At 47.5% G+C, this 22,609-nt stretch overlaps 1 protein-coding gene across 4 annotated transcripts in view; it reads right to left on the bottom strand.

The window, feature by feature from the left end:
• Window positions 1-449: 449 nt before the first annotated feature.
• Window positions 450-22,609, bottom strand: part of LOC121283645 (lysosomal acid phosphatase-like) — a 248,214-nt gene continuing 226,054 nt past the window's right edge. For 2 of the 4 annotated variants that reach the window (XM_041198438.1, XM_041198441.1), the window contains 3 exons: window positions 20,559-20,665; window positions 17,142-17,317; window positions 450-2,607 (listed from right to left, as the gene is read on the bottom strand). In XM_041198438.1, the coding sequence (XP_041054372.1) occupies window positions 2,477-2,607; window positions 17,142-17,317; window positions 20,559-20,665 (414 nt within the window). In that variant the 3' untranslated portion in view covers window positions 450-2,476. Of the gene's footprint in view, window positions 2,608-17,141; window positions 17,374-20,558; window positions 20,666-22,609 lie in introns of all 4 variants that reach the window. The other 2 variants (XR_005944304.1, XM_041198440.1) reach the window with 2 other exon arrangements.

The following is a 22,609-nucleotide window of genomic DNA, read 5'->3' as shown; positions in this document are numbered from 1 at the left end:
GGAGTAGGCCATTCAGCCCCTCAAGCCTACTCCACCATTTAATAAGATCATGGCTGATCTGATAGTAACCTGAAACATGCATCCCACCTACCTCTGATAACCTATCACTCCCTTGCTTACCAAGACTCTGCTTCCACCAACTTTTGAGGAACAGAGTTCCAAAGACTCACGACCCTCTGAGTGAAAAAAATTCTCCTCATCTCTTTCTTAAATGAGCAACCCCTTATGTTTAAACAGTGATTCCTAGTTCCAGATTCTCCCACAAGAGGAAACATCCTCCCCACATCCAACTTGTCAAGACCTCTCAGGATCTTATATATTTCAATCAAGGGACCTCTTACTCTTCTAAACTCCAGCGGATACAAGCCTAGCCTGTCCAACCTTTCCTCATAAGACAACCCACCCATTCCAGGTATTAGTCTGGTAAACCTTCTCTGAACTGCTCCCAATGCATTTACATCTTTCCTTAAATAAGCTGACCAATACTGTACACAGTACTCCAGATGTGGTCTCACCAGTGCCCTGTACAACTGAAGCATAACCTCACTACTTTTGTATTCAATTCCCCTCACAACAAAGATCTATCCTTCACAGTCTTGAAAATTCTAATTGGCCCAAGGATCCACAGCTTTTTTGGGAGGAAGAGAATGTTCTAGATTTCCACTGCCCTCTGTGAGAAAAGATGCTTCATTCTGGATAGCCTAGCTTTAATCTGAAAATTATGCCCTTCTTCTGGACTCACTGCCAGAGGTAATAATTTTTTTGTCTCTGCCCGATCAAATCCCTCTATCATTTTCATTATCAGATTAATCTTTTTAATTAATCAACTAGTATTAATACATTAAAACTAGTGTATTGGCACAGAATGTGACTGTGGACCTGGTTTTTACCATAATGGAACCTTTGACGACACCTACACTGAGCCACAGTAACACTAACTTCAAGTGTTGCATCACATCTCAGACAGGTAAACCGTTTTCCAATTTGGAATAGTAACAGACTCCACAGCACACAGGCATATTTAACAATTATACACTGCACAAAGCAGCCAACCCGCTGACTAAAGGGAAAGAGCGGAGTTCACAACACAGGAGACACACAGGAGCCCTGTCCTTAAATACAGTGCTGCAATCCAATGTAGCATTATTATCATCACAAAACACACGCTACATGGGACCCGTAAAGGGCTTGTTCCCAAAATGTTGTGCACAGTAAGAGCCAAATGGTGGACTTGGCTGGGCCAAATAAGTGCTGAGTGGAACCCTGGCTTTCCCATGCACTCAGAGGTAAGGACAAGGAGAGTGAAAGTGGGACTGAGTTAGTAGCCAATCACTGGTCGCGGGTCAGGCTCTTCTTGAGTGACTGACTCCTCAAGATCACTAAGGGTCACTAAAACAGATAACACACTGAAAGGGCTAAAGCACAAGGGAAAACGTTAGGAAGTAACACTGCCATGTTTTGCTAATGAATTCACAGCACAGAATCATAAGCAAAGAGCTGGTCTTTCAGCCCATCATGGCAGTACCTGAACACATTTCCTCAGTATATTGCTATCTTCCCCCTTTAGCTCAAATTCAAATCATGGCTTTTGCAAAATGTGCTTAATTAAGCTGCAAGTGGCTTTCAATCTGTTTGATTCATTCATGCTGGAATTGTCATGTCATGTACAGAATATCCCTTTCACTTCAGCCCGTTCAGAGGCTAGACGGTGCAGTACCTCTGTAAACATGACTCTGATTCACAGTGATGCTCACAATCCATTGCTAAAGTTGCTCCAGTGGACAATCTGCAATTATACAGCACATTTCACACTCAAAAAGAAAGTCGTAATGCACTTCACAGAGTACGGGAGATCCAAGTTAAAGAAGGAGCAAGTGGAAGAAATAATAAAAACCTCAATCAAAGTGGTAGATTAGATTGGAATCTCCAGAACATGAAGTCTCGGTGTGTGAAGACATAGCTAATGATGAGGGGAAGACAGAGAGAATACACAAAAGGATAGGGTCAGAAATGGGGAGCTCAGAGGGGGGTGAGTGGAGAACTAGAGGAGGTTATAGATATAGGGAGGGGGAAGAGGCAATGAACTAACTTAAGCAGGGATGAGAAGTCTCAATTCAAGGTGTTAGTGGATCACGGGGCCATACAGAAACACACTGGAATAGTCAAAGCTGGTGGTGTTAAAGGCATGGATAAGGATTTCTGAGAAAAAGACAGAGACAGAGAAAGATGTGGAGGTGAAAGTAGGCAGTCATTATGATGGAAAGGTACCCCCCACCATGACATTACAATAAAAAACAGATTCATTAGCTATGTGTGCAATACATTTTCGTTTGAAAGCAAGCCATCCCCTATTAGTTATTTCAATTTTCCAGGGTTCTCAGGGGATATGCCGTTTCATAGCTTGATGTAGCAGGGGAGTGGTTGGATCAATTCAATCTTCACACTCGCTGTAGTGGGTCAGTAATGTCATTGATTGTCAGGCTAGCTCTTCAGTATTTGAAGGAAATCTGTGATGTCTTGCCTTCCGGTTCCAGCAGCAGCACAAAGTGATCAGTAAGGAGATGAGCAGGACCAGGCAGATACACAAAGCTGCAATCAGAATCGCCTCTGCAAAACAGACAGTACACAGGCTCATTCAGTCCATTAAAAGATGGGGGTGTTTAAAAACATACAGCACCACCTTCACATTTCAGGAACATCACATCTGTCATATGCCTGGCACTATTGGAAGACCAGCAGTGGAGTTCTCCCCAGTATCACGGCCAATATTTAAACTTCATCCAAATCATTAAAACAGGTCATTATCATATGGCTGCTGTTGGGATCTTGCTGTGTGCAAATTGGCAGCTGCACTCCAATATCACAACAGTGGCTGCACTTCAAAAAATATTTCATTGACTGTGAAGGTGCCATGGGATGTCCTGAGATTGTGGAAGACGAGATGTAAAACTCTTTCTTTCAGATGTTACTGATCCTGAGGAGAGTGCGAGATGAGAACCCTGGGACAGGCAGTCAGCAGCTTGTGCAGGAGAGTGTAAGAGGAGGACCCCAGGCCAGGCAGTCAACAGCACCTAGAAGAGAGTGTGAGAGGAGGACCCTGGGACAGGCAGTTAGCAGCACCTAGAGGAGAATGCGAGAGGAGGACTCTGGGACAGGCAGTCAGAAGCACCTTAAGAAGAGTGCAAGAGGAGGAACCTGGGACAGGCAGTCAGCAGCACCTGGAGGAGAGTGTGAGAGGAAGATCCTGGGACAGGCAGTTAGCAGCACCCAGAGGAGAATGCGAGAGGAGGATCCTGGGACAGGCAGTTAGCAGCACCTAGAGGAGAATGCGAGAGGAGGATCCTGGGACAGGCGGTCAGCAGCACATAGAGGAGAGTGCGAGAGGAAGACCCTGGGACAGGTGGTCAGCAGCACCTAGAGGAGAGTGCGAGAGGAGGACCCTGGGACAGGCCGTCAGCAGCACCTAGAGGAGAGTGCGAGAGGAGGACCCTGGGACAGGCAGTCAGCAGTACCTAGAGGAGAGTGCGAGAGGAGGACCCTGGGAGAGGTGGTCAGCAGCACCTAGAGGAGAGTGCGAGAGGAGGACCCTGGGACAGGTGGTCAGTAGCACCTAGAGGAGAGTGCGAGAGGAGGACCCTGGGACAGGCAGTCAGCACCACCTAGCACCTAACATCAGAGGTGAAACATAAGTTCATTGGTTGGTGAGAAATTGCTGTTAGGGAGTGTCATCAAGTAGTTCAGAATTAGAAAAATACATTCTTTTCAAAAGGAGGGGCTACTTACATTTAAGTAAGGAATACAAGCAATAGGGAAATAGTGTTAAGTCAAGGCCAGGTAAAATATAGTTGCATAAGTAAACCAAAGGGTGGAATTGACTGTTGCCGCTGGTGTCAGGTATGTTTGGCGGCATTAGTGGACAAAATAGCGAGAAGGCCAAAAACTGGTTCCATGATGTAGTGAAACCCGTTTGTGATCATCCACTCAGCCCGTCAATGGTGGGCTGCGTTTCCGGCCATCGGATGTTGGGAACCTCATGGTAATACATCTGCATATCCTTATAAGGCCAGTCCACCGGGATCATCCTCTCACACTGGATCGTCCATCCATGTCAGCATGACCTGCTTCACAACAGCATATATAAGGCATGCACCTGGCGGGCTGCACTTAGAGAGGAACCCGGAGGTGACTTTGCACAGTAACTTTGCACAGTGATAGCCCGGGTCATCTATTGGACTTCAAGGTTGAGGTGCGGTGGAGGAGTGGGACAAGGGCTGTCCTGAGGTTGAGGCAACTTTGGGTTGGGGCCAAGAGCTGCCCTGCGGTTGAAAGTAGTGCACAAGCATGGGGTGGGGGGGGGAGGAAAGCAGCCAAGAATTAGGGAAATCTTGTATAAAGCGACAATTCCTCTGCAGCTGAGACTGTTCAGTTGCTGCCACATTGACGTGACTGGAGTCAGGCCCCTAGTTTATCTGCCCACTCAAGCAATGCAGAGGCATGAAAGTGCCACCAAGTGCTCCAGAGCGTTTCACCCCTCGGGCACAGGCTGCAAACTAATGAGCATTTTAGTGGACGGTAGAACAGTTGGACGACTGGGCACAATGTACAATCTCCTTGCTAAAACTGGCCATGGAATAGTCACTTGTGGAGGCGCTCACAGCCCCTTGCAATGTCAGCATCCAGGACCAGTCTCCCCCATGGTTCAAGCTAACAGTGCAGCCTTGCAGTGTGGGTTAGGAGAATGCCTGCGCCTGAGCTGAGAGCACAGCATGCAGCCCACTAGGCAAAGCTGCCGCCAATTGGCTGGGTGGAGAGGGGAGGAACAAAAGCTGGTTTGAGGTTGGGGGTGGGGGGAGGGAAGTGGAGGGGGGTGGTGTGGTTGTAGGGGCAGGCAAGCAGTGATGCTTAAACCAGCTTATATTTCACCCCTCTCCTTGGATTCACCTAGTTCTGTTGAAGGGTCATGAGGACTCGAACCGTCAATTCTTTTCTTCTCCACCGATGCTGCCAGACCTACTGAGTGTTTCCAGGTAATTCTGTTTTTGTTTTGGATTTCCAGCATCCGCAGTTTTTTGTTTTTATCTATGGAGTGGGGAGGAGGTGGATGGGGTTTGGGGCAGACATGCAGTGCACTAAACTCTGGCCATCCAAATGTTGGCCAGCACTCTTCGGGATGCGTTAAGGGGCCTTCAGACTTAACCAAGAGAGCTTCTTTGTACACCCAAGCTAACCCATGAGTATCTGTCTTTCATCCTCAAAGAGGAGTACATTAGCAGCATGGAGCCTGGTGAACTAGCTGTATGCCTCGTGGCATACAGAGAGCGAAGACAATGGAGAAGAGAGCGATGGAGGCGCATGCACATGTGCAGACGCAGGAGCAGCATCCTCTAGAAGAAGGGGTGGCTGGAGCTCCCACACAATCTACTGAAGAGCCACAGGGAGCTGTCATTGGCCGGTGCCCAGCTAGCCCCAGGGTCAAAGGCACTGCCTTTGATTCCTGCAGATGACCGACAACCAGCGTTGCCAAAGACTGCACATGTCTAGGGAACAGGTTGGTCGTTTTTGGCAGCTACTGCAGGATTTGGTGCCATGGGGATAAAGAGGGCGTCCACTGCCAGTGACTGTGAAAGTCACTGTGGTACTCAATTTTTATGCCAGTGGCTCCTTTCAGGGCTCCATAGGTGACCTCTGTGGGATCTCTCAAGCCTCCACCCACAAGTGCATCCATGAGGTCACGGATGCCATCTTCACGAGGGCACACAACTTTGTGCATTTCACCTGGGACCAAGAGAGCCAGGACGCAAGAACGATTGGATTTGCCCAGATCTCGGGTTTCCCACAGGTGCAGGGTGCCATTGACAGAACTCACAAGGTGCTCAGATCTCCATTGCAACAAGGGGTCAACTATGTTAACCATAAGGGCTTCCATTTATTGAATGTGCAGCTGGTGTGCAAACACCACAAACACATCCTGTAGGTCTGTGCACAGTTCCCAGGCAGTGTGCATGACTCCTACATCCTCAGTCGGTCACAGATTCCTACAGTCTTCCAAGGTCCACAGAAGCTGCAGGGATGGCTCCTTAGGGACAAGGGCTACCCGCAGAGGCTGTGTCTGATGACACCCCTGCTTCGGCCACAGACTGCAGCAGAACAACGGTATGACGAGGCTCATGCAGCTGCTCGCAACTTGGTGGAGCAGACCATTGGGATGCTGATATTGAGATTCTGGTGCCTGAATTGGCCTCATGGACCCCTGCAATGTCGTCCACAGAGGGTGCCACACATCGTTATCACCTGCTGCGCCCTTTACAACCTGCAACGGGGAGAGGAGCTGGCTGAGGAGGAGATGGAGGAGCTGGTGGTATCCTCCGATGAGGAGGATGTCGAAGGTGATGAGGATGAGGGAGTCCCCGAAGGCCAAGATGACAGCGATGTGGCTCTCATACTGGCTAGAGGAGGCAAGCACACTTGGCAGGCCCTCATAGTTGCCAGATTTGTGGAGGATGATGATGACATGCAGTGAGGAGACACCATAGATCCTCATATGGCATCTATGAACATTTGACTCCAGTCTAGCTTATGGCAGTGCACATACCCTCTGTGATAATGCTCCTGTCATGGAGACGCAGTTGAACCCTAATAGTCACTCGATTGCAGGAGGATGATGACATAGGAACATAGAACATAGGAGCAGGAGTAGGTCATTCAGCCCTTCAAGCCTGCTCCGTCATTCAATAAGATCATGGCTGATCCACTATCTCAATGCCATATTCCTGCTCTCTCCCCATACCCCTTGATGTCTTTAGAGTCCAGAAATCTTTCTATTTCCTTCTTAAATATATTCAGTGACTTGGCCTCCACAGCCCTCTGTGGTAGAGAATTCCACAGCTTCAACACCCTCTGAGTGAAGAAGTTTCTCCTTATCTCAGTCATAAATGGTCTATCCCATTTCCTGAGACCATGACCCCTTGTTCTAGAGGAAACATATTCCCTGCATCCAGGCTGTCCGTCCCTGTCAGAATTTTTTACATTTCACTGAGATCCCCTCTCATTCTTCTAAACTCCAGTGAATACAGTGAATCTCTCCTCATTCAACAATCCTGACATCCCAGGAATCAGTTTGGTGAACCCTCGCTGCATTCCTATAGCAAGTATATCCTCTCTTAGGTAAGTAGACCAAAACTGCACACAATACTCCAGGTGTGGTCTCACTAAGGCCCTGTACAGCTGCAGTAGGACATCCTTGCTCCTATACTCAAGTCCTCTCGCAATGGAGGCCACATTTTAAAACAGTGAGAGGAGGGCTGGGATTTTTACAGTTCAAAACAGCAAGAGGAGAGCCGGGTGTGTTACAGTTTAAAACAGCGGGAGGAGAGCTAGGATGTTCACAGTTTAAAACAGCGAGAGGAGAGCTGGGATTTTCATAATTTAAAACAGGGAGAGGAGAGCCTGGGTTTTTACAGCTTAAAACAGGGAGAGTGGAGCCTGGGTTTTTACAGTTTAAAACAGGAAGAGGAGAGCCAGGATTTGAACAGTTTAAAACAGCGAAAGGAGAAATGGGATTTTTAGAGTTTAAAACCAGTTTTGCTAGGGTTCCTTTGTGATCTGCGATGATAGGGACCTCTGGAGGAGGCCGAGATGGATTATCCACTTGGCACTTCTGGCTGAAGATTGTAGCAGATGTTTCAGCCTTTTTTTTTGCACTGAGGTGCTGGGCTCTTCCATCATTGAGGATGGGGATATTTCTGGAGCCTCCTTCTTCTGTTAGTTGTTTAACTGTCCATCACCATTCACAGTTGGATGTGGCAGGACTGTAGAGCTTAGCTCCGATCCGTTGGTTATGGGGTCACTTAGCTTTGCCTACCAGATGCTGCTTCTGCTGTTTGGCGCGGAAGTAGTCCTGTGTTGTAGCTTCACAAGGCTGACATCTCATTTTTAGGTATGCCTGGTGTTGCTCCTGGCATGCCCTCCTGCACTCTTCAATGAACCAGAGTTGATCCCCTGGCTTGGTGGTAATGGTAGAGTGGGGGATTTGCCGGGCCATGAGATTATGGGTTGTGATTGAATACAATTCTGCTGCTGCTGATGGCTCACAGCTCCTCATGGGTGCCCAGTCTTGAGTTGCTAGATCTGTTTGAAATCTGTCCCATTTAGCATATTGATAGTGCCACACATCATGATGGGGGATATCCTCAATGTGAAGGTGGGACTTTGTCTCCACAATGACGGTGATCACTCCTACTGATACTGTCATGGACAGATGCATCTGCAGCAGGCAGATTGCTGAGGGTGAGGTCAAGTAGGTTTTTCCCTCTTGTTGGTTCCCTCACCACCTGCCACAGACCGAGTCTAGCAGCTGTGTCCTTTAGGACTCAGCCAGTTCGGTTTGTGGTGGTGCTCCTGAGCCATTCTTGGTGATGGACATTAAAGTCCATATTCAGAGTACATTCTGTGCCCTTGCCACCCTCAATGCTTCCTCCAAGTGGTGTTCAACATGAAGGGGTGCTGATTCATCAGCTGAGGGAGGGCAGTATGTGGTTTCCTTGTCCATGTTTGATCTGATGCCATGAGACTTCCAGAATCCCAAAGAAACTCCTTCCTGACTGTATGCCACAATGTCGCTATCTCTGCTGGGTCCGTCCTGCGGTGGGACAGAACATACCCAGGTATGGTGATGGCAGTCTCTAGGACATTGTCTTCACACCAAATTCCTTCCCAGTGGCCCACTGCGGGCCATGACATCGAAGCTCAAGACAACATTCCTTTTTAGGCTTGCTTTCAGCCTTTGAATTGGTTCAAAGGTAAGTCCCATAATGAAGGCCTAGCTTTTTATACAGTACAAGTGAAGCAGGTACTCAGTACAGCCCATACCTCTGAAATGCTGTGTTAAGTTCCTGTTATTACAATTACACAGCTCTTCCTTCAGGCTTGTCCCTGCCTGGTTGATGCTTTATAATTAGCTGAAAAATAAATCAAAAGTCTCTGCTTCAAAGCAATCTGCATCCAACACCTGCTTTGAAAACTGCTTACATTTTGATACAGGAGCAGGAGTAGGCCTGTTGAGCCTGCTCCACCATTCAGTACAATGTTGGCTGATCTTGGGTTTCAATTCCACTTTGCTTCTCGCTCTCCACATCCCTCAATTTCCCGAGAGACCAAAAATCTGTCTATCTCAGCCTTAAGTGTATTTAATGATGGAGCATCCATAACCCTGTGGGGTGGAGAATTCTAAAGATTCACAGCCCTTTGAGTGAAGTAATTTCTCCTCATCCTAGTCCTTAATGATCTTCCCCTTATCCTGAGACTGTGCCCCCATGTTTTAGATCACCCAGACAGGGGAAACAATCTCTCAGCATTTGCCCTATCAAGCCCCTTCAGAATCTTGCAGGTTTCAATGAGATTATCTTTTATTCTTCTAAACTCCATACAATGTAAACCCAATTTACACAGCCTCTCATTACAGGGCAACCAGTCATCCCGGGGACCAATTTAGTGGGGCTTCGTTGTACCTTCTCCAATGCAAGCATATCCTTCATGAAATATGGAGACCAAAGCTGCTCACAGTATGTCAGATGTGGTCTCATCAAAGCTACATATGTAGCAAGACTTATTTTTGTATTCCAATTTCCTTGCAATAAAGACCAACATGCCATTTGCCTTGCTAATTGTCTGCTGCATTCTTTGTACCAACACACCTAAATGTCTCTGAACATTAATGCTTACAAGTTTCACACCTTTAAAAAATATTCTGCTTTTCTATTCTTACAACCAAAGCGAATAACTTCACACTTTCCCATATTATACGGCACCTTCTTGCCCACTCACTGACCCTGTCTATATCTCTTTACAGCCTCTCTGTATCCTCCCCACAGCTTATCTTTCCACCAAGCTTTGTATCATCTGCAAACTTAGATACATTATTCACTGTCTCTTTGTGTAAGTAATTAATATCAATAGCTGAGGCCCCAGCACTGATAATTGCTGCACTCCACTTGTTAGTCAGCAAACTTGAAAATGCCTGTTTATGCCCACTTATTGCTTCCTGTCTGTTAACTAATCCTCTACCCATCCTCAGATATTACCCCAAACTCCATGATCCCTTATCTTGCCTATATTAACCTTTTGTGTGGCACCTTATCAAATGTCTTTTGGAAAGTATCCTGCATCTACTGACCCTCCCACCACCCCCCCCCTCCCAGCCCACCCCCCCACACTTTATATACTCTACCCTCAAAAAACAGGATTTCCCTTTTGTAAAACCATGTTGACTTGTTCTAATCATACTACAATTTTCCAAGTGCATTGTTAAGACTTCCTTAATAATAGATTGCAGCATTTTCCCAATGACTGGTGTCAGGCTAACTGGACTGTAGCTCACTGACTTCTCTCACCCTCCTTTCTTAAAAAGCAGTGTTACATTTTCCAACGACCATTCTGATTGGACCATTTCTGAATCTAAGGAATTTTGGAAAATGATAGCAAGGCATTTTATAAAGTCCACTATCTCGGCAGCTATCTCTTTTAGAACCTCAGGGCATCAGCCAGCAGGTCCCGGGGATTTATTGCATTTTAGTCCCTTAAGTTTCTCCAATACTTTTTCTCTGCTGATATTAATTTCCCTAATTTCCTTTATTTTCCTAAGTTTCCTCTGGCTTCTATTTCTGGCTTGTAACTTCTGGCTCCTACCGTGAAGACAGAGACTACATACTTGTTCAATGCCTATGCCATTTTCTCATTCCCCATGATCATTTCTCTTGTCTGATTCTAATGGACCAATGTTTACTTTATTGCTCTCTTCCTTTTTGTATACTTATAAAAGCTCTTGCAATCTGTTTTTATATTTCCGGCTAGTTTACTCTCAAATTATATTATTTCCATTACAATCAGCTTTTTGATGGCCCTTTGTTGGTTTCTAAAACAATCCCAATCCTCAGACTTGTTACTGTTCTTTTAACATTATATGCCTCTTCTGTTAATCTCATCTCATACTTAACTTCCAGAGTGAGATGGGTCTTTCTTGCTGAGTTTTTGTTCTTCCACGGAATGTATTTTTGTTAAACATTTTGAATTGTTTCTTTAAATGTTTCCCACTGTTCATTTGCCACCATACCTTTTAGTCTTATTTACCCAATGAACCTTAGCCAGTTCTCCTCTCGTAATTGGCTTTGTTTAAGATGAAGATTTTTGTTTGTGATTGAGATATGTCACTTTCAAATTTAACATGGAATTCAATGGTGTTATGATCACTATTTCCCAGTGGAGCTTTTACTGTGACATTGTGAATTAACTCTGCTTCATTACATAATACTAGATGTAATAGCTTTATTGCTAGTCGTTTTCACAAAGTATTCTTCAGCTGTGACAAATTCCACCACCAGCAGCTGAGATAATCCACAACCTTCAAAAACAATCAACAGTCTAAATCAAACAACCCAGAACATCCTCAGACAAAGTCAATTTGCCCTATCTTACGTGTTAACAGATCCTTTAAAAAATTCCTGGTTCCGGATACGGATCTTTGCCAAAAACTAATCAGTTCTTCCTTTGGCCTATACCTTATCTGTGTACCAAGTTTCACTGAAATCTGTCCATTAGGTTTTCGGGTATATTATATACAAACAGGCTAACAGGGGTGAAAACATTACCTCCACTCACCTTCAGTGACAGAGGTAAAAACATCATGTTGCACTATAGCAACTCAACAAGGGTCCTTCGACAGTACCTTCCAAACCTGAAACCATCGGGGCAGCAGAAACATGGGAACACCACCATCTGCAAGATTCCCTCCAAGCCACACACTGTCCTGACTTGAAAATATATCGCCGTTCCTGCACTGTCGCTGGGTCAAAATCCTGGAATTCCCTTCCTAACAGCACTGTGGGTGTACCTACACCACATGGACTGCAACGGCTCAAGAAGGCAGGTCACCACCACCACCCCCTGAAGGGCAATTAGGGATGGGCAATAAATGCTGACGTAGCCAACAACGTCCACATCCAGTGAATGAATAAACTTAAAACAAAATCCATTGGAAGCTCATCTGAAGTGTGCCCAGTCTCCCCAAGACACTGGGCAGAATTATCTGTGCCCGCTGGTATCAGGCGTCATGGGCATGAGCAGACAATATGGCGGAAAGACCAAAAATCCGTTTCACAACATCGTCCGCTCCTCCTGTCAATGGCGGGCCACATTTCTGGCCTCCGCACATTGGGAACTTCCTTGTAATACATCTGCCTGTCATTATAAGCTCAGTTCACTGGAACCATCCCCCACGCTGGCTCATCTGAGCACGTCGGCATGATTGCACAACAGCATTTATAATGCGTGCACCTGGTAAGCTGCACTTCAAGAGGAACTTGGACATGAGTGCACAGTAACATTGAGCAGTGTTCATGAAGGTCACCTGTTGGGCCTCAAAGTTGAGGCGCCGTGCATTCAGACGAAGGCACAGGCAAGTCGCCTTTTCCCAGCTGGCTGACAACGTGGTGCCGGGGCAAGGGTGAGTTTGTGGGGGAGAGGGGTGGGCAAGGGCTGCTCTGCAGTTGAGGCGAGCTTGAGGGTGCAAGGACTGCACTGCAGTTGATGGTAATGTAGAAGCATGTGCTTTGGGGGGGTAGGGAAGCAGCCACACATTAGGTAAACCTTGTATAAAGTGACCATTCCTGAGACAATTCAGACGCAGCTACATTGACATGCTTGGAGTTGGGCCTCTAGCTTATCTGCGCACTCAAGCAACACAGAGGCCTGAAAGTGCCGCTAAATACTCCAGAGCATTTTATTCCTTGGGCACAGACTGCAAACTAATGAGCATTTTAGTGGACTGCAGAACAACTGGATCACTGGGCACATTGTACAATCTCCTAGCGAAAGTTGGCAATGGAGCAGTGACTGGTGGAGGCGCTCACAGCCTCTTGCAATGTCATCATTCATGTTTGGACCTGTCTCCCCCATGGTTCAAGCTGACAGTGCAGTCTTGAAGTGCGGGTTGTGCCTGAGCTGAGAGCTCAGCATGCAGTCCAATGGGCTACACTGCCGTCAATTGATCAGGTGGAGTGGAGCAGAGGTGGTTGGGGTTTCAGGCAGCCGTGCGGTGCTCTAAACTCTGGCCATCCAAGTGGTGGCCAGCACTCTCAAGAGAGGTTCTTAGTACGCCCAAGGTGTCTCTCTCTTTCATCCTACAAAAGGAGTACATCAGGAGCATGGAGCCTGGTGACCTAGCTGTATGCCTCTTCAATCTCACACCCACATATGACAGCTTACATACACTGACACAGTAACATCGCACACACACATTGCAGCACACTCACTCATTTACACTTCCCTCTCTCTTACAGGACAAAGTGGCACACAACCAGAGACAGCAGGATCTAAACTGCAGGGCATAGGTGAGCCTGCATGTTCTAGCCACATCCAGTAGACAATGAGGCCATTATTGAGAAGGCCATTGCTGAAACCGAGGTCAGTGGAAAAGTTGAAATCATTGAAGATTACAGTATCCTCATACCGAATCCTTGCTCTCACTCCCCATCTCCCACCTCCATCCATATTCTTGTCTGATTTACAAGATGCAGACAGTTTAAGCATACACCTTTTGCTTTCTCTCTGTTCCTGGCATGACAACCCTACTCTTGTGTCTTTCTCCTTTCAGAGAACAAATAAGTGCAACATGAGCAGGCAGTGGAGGAGCAACAATAAGACAATGATGATGAAAATGCAGTATCACTCAATTTCACACTCACAGCTCCCAGCTTGTACTGCACGTAATTTAGAGGTGGGATATGCATGTGCTGAGATATCAGGCATGAGTGGCCTGCAACCAAGGCAAGGAGCAAGGGTACTACAGGTACCAGCTCACAGGAGGGCAAGGTGCACATGAATTAGGTTGCAGAGGACTCAGAGTGGAACCTCAATGGGGCAATGTAGAGAAGGTGGCTGAAGGGTATCTACAACGTAATGCTTGGTGCAGTGGAAAGGCTGCCAAAAATGTCAATGTTAAGGGGCATGGAGGGGTCTGGAACAACTCCGCACAATGCAGAGCCTGGAGTCCATCCTTTCCTCTGTGGAAATGGTGGTCAACTTCACAAGAACACTTGCTGTGATGAAGCAACTAATGATGGCTGATAGCTCAGGCTCCAGTGCAATATGAGCAGCTTCCACCAGAAATCTGACTGCTGCAGTGGAAGCTGCTCATCTTGCACTGGAGCAAGCTGACTCTGAATCAGCTTGCTGCCATCAATGCTGTGGATTACAGGGTGAAAGCAGGTTTGTAGGATATCACAGCAGTTCAGCTCCACCCCAGGGGAGCAGCAGCTGCCTATGGAGCACAAAGCTGCCATCCTCATTCAGGACGACAGCATCTGGCCTCCCCCAGCCCTGCCTGTCAGCCAGTCACCTCTCCTGGGAAAATGCAATCTGTAGTTGGGCCTTCTAGGGGCTGCTCGAGATCATCCTCCAAGGTCATCTGCAGAACCCCCACTGCTACAGCCACTCGGGTAGCATTGCATAGGAGTACGAGCAGGGAAAGGCACATGGAAGACAGGTACTGAGGGAATGCACAACTTTTGTATGAAATTTGAATTTTTTTACCATTTGCTAATGGGATGTGGGTGTCACTGGCTAAACCAGCATTTATTGCCCATCCCTTGTTCAGAGAGTATTTAAGAGTCTGTTGGTATGGAGCAAAGAAGGCAGATTTCTTTCCCTAAATGGCATTAGTGATCCATGTGGGTTTTTATGACAATTGGCATTGGTTTTGTCAGACTTTTAATTCCAGACTTTTTAAATTGAATTCAAATTTCACCATCTGCCATGCTGGGATTCAAACTGGGTCCCCAGAGCATTATCCTGGATGTCTGGAATATCAGTCCAGTGACAATACCACAATGCCACCATCTCCCCATAAATTTCATTTATATGAAAACATTATTTGGAATGTGCTGTCTTTTAATTTTGCACTATGTCCAAGAGGACACCAATGGTCAATGACGCAGGGAAGATAAAGTGTCGGATTGTTGGCAACTGGGAAATGCGTTTACTGGTATCACACTTGGGTGAGTCCTTTAGAGATAGATTGGCTGGAAGGGACAATCCAAGTTGCCTCCTCCTCTTCTTCCTCAGCTGCTTACCTACTGGCTGGTGCCACTGGCTGTATCCTCATGATGGTAAACTTATGCAGCATGTAGCAGAGCAAGATGAATTGTGGCTCATGCCCTGCTGAGTACTGAAGGGTACCTCCAGAGCAGTCTAGAAGTCAATGATCTTCTTTGTCACGTTTTGGGCAGCAGCTTGCTGTTTGTTGTGTACATGTTGCTCACTTGTGAATGATTTGTGGGCCGGACCTGGCAATGTGGTCAGCAAATAATCCTTGTCACACAGTTGACAAACAGCAGTTTAATGTGGTGTCTCAAAATGCTGCTGAGAAAGTGACTACACAGAACGAAGGCATCTTAACTGCTGCCAGGAGACTGAGCATTGATGAAAAGAAAGACTTCCATTTATATAGCACTTTTCACAACCACCTCAAAGCACTTTATAGCCAATGAAGAACATTTGAAGTGTGGAAACGCAGAAGCCAATATGTGAAAAGCAAGCTCCCACAACCTGTTTTTTGTGATGTTGGTTGAGGGATAAACAATGAGGAGAACTCACCTGCTCTTTTTCAAAATAGTGACGTTGGATCTTTTACATCTACCTGAGCAGGCAGGTTTAACATCTTATCTGAAAGACAGAACATCTGACAGTGCAGCACCCACTTAACTGCACTGGGGTGTCAGCCTAGATTCTTGTGCTCAAGCCCTGGGGTGGGTCGTGAATCCAGAATATTGTGACTCAGCTCAGAAGTGAGAATGCCACCAACTGAGTCAGGACTGACCTGCATGACTGGCTGTGTATGATCACACAGCTGGATGTTGAGGGAATGAAATCACCTTACATTGCAAAATAGGCAGAATTGACGTGTGATACTCGCAAAGCAATGTGTGAACAGGCAAGGTAATCTAACAGCATGGGGAAGCCTGTAATCCTAGTGAAGCCATGTGGTCACTCTGCGCTGCTCTAGCAAGAGAGAATGATGTGGTTAGCTCTCAGTGAATAGAAAGTGTCAGTGACTCCCTTACACAACATGTGATGGCAAGCTGGAAGAGGTTGCAAATACCTCCAGCTCCAGCCTGAAAGGAACCAAACACTAAAAGTTTACGACCCCAGTCATTACAGCATTGGGCTGATCCTTACCATGCTCTGAGACTGCTGCAGCTGACAGATTTCAGCAAGTATAGTGATGCACAGATGCCTCACACACTGCTCCTCACTGATGCTCAGGTTGGAGAATTGCTTCTTGAACATCCTGGGCAGATATGACCTCCAGACGAGAGCCATTCTCCTCCTTCTTCTTATTGCAGCAGCTTGGCATGTTCTGTATCACTTCTTCTCATTCTCCCAGTGCACAGAGAATGTCTGCTAGTGGACACGCAGGGAGAAACCAGTTTGTGCAGAAAACCTGAAGCCAGCTAAAACTCCTTGCACACCCTGCCACACTATTCGCTGCAGACATTTGCAACTTTAAATACTATAAAAAGCACCAAACATGTAAATCATAACAGCTAGAACAACATCAAACAGCAATTAATCTGTAAGAAGTCGACACTTCATTAAATAATGCTGGTGGGATCTCCCCTCCCTGCTACCGATTGTGTTTTCAGCTGTTGAGAGGGTGTTAGTTGGAGCGTTGAACTCCAAAATGGCAGCACAGGTGTCAAATCAGCATTACATGCTGATCAATGCCATACTCTGCATTGGACAATCATTTACGATGGACATTCATTATGTGCGTGATAATGCCCTCACCAACATGGTGTCTGGCATAACTCACCCCAAATGTGTGCACCTGCATCACACATCCATTTTAGTTGCCAAACAAATGCCCCAATTTTGTGGCCCCCATTTCTGAGACGCAAAAGCCTGAGTCATCACAAACTGTGCCCAGTATTGCTGAGTCTCTGAAGTGGAGGAACCACTCTCCAGAATGACCAGAATGAAACAAGGCACCCAGCAGGAATAGTTGGAGGCACTGATGGTGGAACGCATGAGCTAATACAGGTCTGAGTCAACTTACAGACAGATTATCTAATCCTGAGCTGTCACAGTACCTTTTTGTTTGCTGTCTCTGGAGAGTTTGCATTCTTCATCTCGGTTGTCAGAGATCAGGTCTTTAGTATTTTGGATAAAGTTTTGTAAGGGGCAGTGCTCAGTGCAGGATGGCAGAACGAGCAGATGTGCCTCAGAATTAGTATTATTCCTGAAGTACATGTCCAACGTGAAGGACCTGCAGAAGCCACATGCAGGGAGAATAAATTCCATTCAGTGTGGGTTTGAAAGAACCTGAATGAAAACACAATAGTACAAAGAAAAACAATCCACCTTAGATGACAAATGGCTGCCTGACACACTTACAGTCCTCAGTAACTCTTTCGAGTACAAACCCGTTTCCATCGGTTTCAGATGAAGTTACATTGTTTCATAGTTTGCTATTGTGAGATTTGAACTCTTGATCTTGGGGTTACAAACCCAGTACCATAACCACTTGGCTATTTAGGCCAAGCTTACAATCCTCAGTACATGTACTGGCTCCTTGTAGGTCCATATCAGAAGTGCTCATCCATTGGACAGTGAGAAACTCAAAAGGTGTGTGTTTAAGCTCTCCATGGTTTCCTCTGTCTGTATCTCTGTAATCTCCTCCCACCCTGTAATACTTTGAGATATCGATGTTCCTCCAATTCTGACCTCTTAAACATCCTGAATTTTAATTATTTCACTATTGTCGGTTGGGCTTTCAGTTGTCTAGGGTCTAAGTTCTGGAATTCCCTTCTTCAACATCACCATCTCTTTTCTCCTTTCAAATACACCTCCTTTGACCAAGCCTTTAGTCACCTGAATGAAATTCTCCTAAAGTGGCTCATTGTCAAATTGTGCTTTCCAATGCTCTTCTGAGAGAATGTTGTACTGCCAGAGGGTCACTACTGAGGGAGTGCTGCACTGCCAGAGAGTCAAAATTGAGGGAGTGCTGCACTGTTGGAGGGTGAGAACTGAGGGAGTGCTGCACAGCCAGAGAATCAAAACTGAGGGAGTGCTGCACTGCCAGAGGGTCACTACTGAGGGAGTGCTGCACTGTCAGAGGGTCACTACTGAGGGAGTGCTGCACTGTCAGAGAATCAAAACTGAGGGAATGCTGTACTGTCGGAGGGTTGGTACTGAGGGAGTGCTGCACTGTCGGGGGATCAGCACTGAGGGAGAGCTGCACTGTCAGTACTGACGGAGTGATTGTTGGAGGGTCATTTCTGAGGGTGCACTGCACCATCGGAGGGTCTGTAATTATGGAGTGCTGCACTGTTGGAGGGTCAGTACTGAGTGAGTGCTGTACTGCCAGAGGGTCAGTACTGAGGGAGTGCTGCACTGTTGGAAGGTCAGTACTGAGGGAATGCTGTACTGTCGGAGGATCAGTACTGAGGGAGTGCTGCACTATCGGAGGGTCAATACTAAGGGAGCACTGCACTGTCGGAGGGTCAGTATTGAGGGAGTGCTGCACTGCCAGAGGGTCAGTATTAAAGGAATGCTGCACCGTCGGAGGGTCAGTATTAAAGGTGTGCTGCACTGTCGGAGGGTCAGTACTGACGGAGTGAAGCACTGTCGGAGGGTCAATACTGAGGGAGTGCCGCACTGTCGGGGGATCAGCACTGAGGGAGAGCTGCACTGTCAGTACTGATGGAGTGATTCACTGCCAGAGGGTCAGTACTGAGAGAGTGCTGTTGGAGGGTCATTTCTGAGGGTGCACTGCACCATCGGAGGGTCTGTAATTATGGAGTGCTGCACTGTTAGAGGGTCAGTACTGAGTGAGTGCTGTACTGCCAGAGGGTCAGTACTGAGGGAGTGCTGCACTATCGGAGGGTCAGTACTGAGGAAGTGCTGCACTGTTGGAGGGTCAGTACTGAGGGAGTGCTGTACTACCAGAGGGTCAGTACTGAGGGAGTGCTGCACTATCGGAGGGTCAATACTAAGGGAGCACTGCACTATCGGAGGGTCAGTACTGAGGGAGTGCTGCACTATCGGAGTGTCAGTACTGAAGGAATGCTGTACTGGCGGAGGATCAGTACTGAGGGAGTGCTGCACTGTTCGAGGGTCAGTACTGAGGGAATGCTGCACCGCCAGAGGGTCAGTATTAAAGGTGTGCTGCACTGGCGGAGGGTAAGAACTGACGGAGTGAAGCACTGTCGGAGGGTCAATACTGAGGGAGTGCCGCACTGTCGGAGGGTCAGTACTGAGGGAGTGCTGCACTGTTGGAAGGGCAGTACTGAGGGAGCATTGTGCTGTTGGAGGCTCAAACTAGGAGTGCTGCACTGTCAGAACATTAGTATTCAGGGAGCGCTGCAGTGTTGGAGGAGCCATACTGAGGGGGCAGGAGGGAGAGAGTGAGGGAGAGAGAGATAGGGGGAGAGATTGTGGGGGAGAGAGTGTGGGTGAGTGTGGGGGGGAGAATGGGGGTGAATGGGTATAGAAACTGACCCCTCACTGGGGAGGAGTGCGAGAGGAGGGTAACTGCAACTGACCCCACAGAAGCTATGAATGATCCGGCAAAAATCAATAGACAAGATGAAGGAACCACAAGTGGGTATATGGCTTTGAGTATTGTGCATGGCAGCAATCTTCCTGTCTTCATGACTATTCTTTCACGAGTAAGGGCAAACAGACCTGAAAGACATGCTTCTGTGAAGGACAGGCAGCAGCGTATGTGTTTTAGAGTCTCCACCAACCTTTTGTTCTCTTGATATAATGCAGCAGGGGAGATGAGCAGGGCCTTGGCAGATGATAGGAATTCCCTGCAGGGCATGGGATCTCTGGCAGCAGAGCTCATTGGGCCAGGAGCAGGCTGGGAAGGGGACATGGTCGGCCCTGTGGGCACCCTTTGGGACACAAAGTGATGTCCTCGGTAGGCTGGGAGCAGAGCCTAGGGCCCGGGTTGTGGGCTGAAGAAGAAGGAGATCAGAGCCTGAAGCCACAATGAGGGAGAGAAATTGAGAGCAGCAGCAAGGTGCAGAAGTAGGTGCTTGGACTTGTGAGTCACTGTGTCGAGGAGCCTAGGCTGCATATAGATTGCTTAAAGCCTCTGATGGTGGCTTGAGATTAGGAAGTAGAAGTGGAGCAGACATAGTGCTGCTGGACAGGGCACTTGGACAGCGCCCGAGTTTGAGAAGTCACGAGGAAAGGAAGATTCCCTCTGTGTCAGGGGGAACAAGGTAACCTGGGTCACGTGGTTACAGGAAATTAGCAACAGGGTCTTCACCAACCGAACTGCTACCCAGCGGATTAGAGATCAGGGATTAAACTTTCAACAGTATCCAACTAGATTTGACGTGTCAGCCGTGAGTGTCCTCTGTAAATAGTTTGTTTCCAGGAGTTAAGCTTTTCACTAATGTTTATAAAGATTTGATATCAGTGGATTAAAGGATTTGGTTTTATTCTGTGAAGGGCAGCCAGCAGAGCGTCCATCTTTCAGAATCCCCAAAACTTACCCATCATCCTCTTGATATAGTTCAAACATGTGACAGGAAGCATATGGAGGATTGATGCCGTTGTAGATATTCAGTGCTATCTGGAGAGCTATGAGCGTTGTATCATGCTGTGGAATAAATACACATTTTTAAATGGGTCAGAAATAATTCTATACATTTTATATGCTATATTTATATAGCACCTTACAGCACTTCAGGAAGCCACAGAGTACTCCATAGCTAAAGAAGTACTTCCGAAGTGGAGTCACTTCCTACATTATAACTTAGGAAATGTGCATAAATCACATTCATACACACGAAGATTATTGAAATATGTTTTTAGTGGTAATTGCTGAGTTTATCTACCCTGCTTGTCACTTCGTTGAAGCTTTAATCAATTAGTCGAACGGGATTTCCCTTTCACAGAACAATGTTGATTCTGCCTGATTGTGTTATGATTTTCTAAATGTCTGTTATTACCTCTTTAATAATGGTTTCAAGCATTTTTGCAATGTCATGTTAGGCTAACTGATCTATAGTTTCCTGCATTCTGTCTCCCTCCTTTTTTCAATAGATGTGTTACATTAGCGATTTTCCAATCCACTGGATTCCTAGAATCTAGGGAATGCATCTACCATCTCCACAGCCACTTCTTTCAAAGCCCAAGGGTGCAGGCCAACAGCGCCAAACACTTGTCAGCCTTTAGTGCCTTTGTTATCCCAGTAACGATTCCTTAGCGATTGTGATTGTTTAAAATACCTCCCTCTCTTTTCCCCCTTGTTCTTTGTAATAAAGCCATGTGATTTTTTACATCCATCTGGGAAGGCAAAAGGGGCATCAGGTCAACATCTCTTGTAAAAGTCAGCTCCTCACACACGGTCCCCCTAGCCCACTGCTCCTCGCACACGGTCCCCTAGCCCATTGCTCCGCGCACATGGTCCCCTAACCCATTGCTCCTCACACACGGTCACCTAGCCCACTGCTCCTCACACACGGTAACCTAGCCCACTGCTCCTCACACACGGTAACCTAGCCCACTGTTCCTCACACACGTTCCCATAGCCCACTGCTCCTCGCACACGGTCACCCACCCCACTGCTCCTCGCCCACGGTCCCCTAACCCACTGCTCCTCACACACGGTCACCTAGCCCACTGCTCCTCGCACATGGTCCCCTAGCGCACTGCTCCTCGCCCACGGTCCCCTAACTCACTGCTCCTCACACAAGGTCACCTAGCCCACTGCTCCTCGCACACGGTCCCCCAAACCACTGCTCCTTGCACATGGTCCCCTAGCGCACTGCTCCTTGCACACGGTCCCCTAGCCAACCGTGCCTCACACACGGTCCCCCAGCCCACTGTTCCTCGCACACGGTCCCCTACCCCACTGCTCCTCGCACACAGTCCCCTACCCCACTGCCCTCTACCCCACTGCTCCTCACATAGGGTCCCCTACCCCATTGCTGCTCCCACACATAGTCCTCTACCCCACATCTCCTCCAACACATGGCCCTCTACCAGACAGCTCCTCGCACACGGTGCCCAACCCCATTACTCCTCCATCACAAGGTCCTCTGTCCCATTGCTGCTCCCACACAAAGTCCTCTACTCCACTGCTTCTCTCACAAATGGTCCTCTACCCCAGTGCTCCTCCAACACACAGCCCTCTACCAGAGGACTGTGTGTGGGAGCAGCAATGGGGCAGAGGACCTTGTGATGGAGGATCAGTGGGGTAGGGGACCGTGTGCGAGGAGCTGAGCGAGAGGAGGACTCTGGGACAGGCAGTTAGCAGCACCTAGAGGAGTCGGGAGCTGAAAAGGAGCGCGAGAGGAGTCAGGAGTTGAAGTGAAGCGCGAGAGGAGTCAGCAGTTGAAGAGAAGTGCATGAGGAGTCGGGAGTTGAAGAGGAGCGCTGGAGGAATTTGGAGCTGAAGAGAAGCGCTAGAGGAATTGGGAATTGAAGAGGAGCGCGAGAAGAGTCGGGAGTTGAAGAGAAGCAGGGAGAGCAGGGGTGACTGAGGGAGTTCGAAGAGGAGGAAACGAAGTGATCCTTTGAGTACCGTGAGTACGGCCGG

Source organism: Carcharodon carcharias, chromosome 10 (assembly GCF_017639515.1).
Source record: "Carcharodon carcharias isolate sCarCar2 chromosome 10, sCarCar2.pri, whole genome shotgun sequence".
In the NCBI taxonomy this organism is placed as follows: domain Eukaryota; kingdom Metazoa; phylum Chordata; class Chondrichthyes; order Lamniformes; family Lamnidae; genus Carcharodon; species Carcharodon carcharias.
This window is presented reverse-complemented; position numbering and strand designations above follow the sequence as displayed.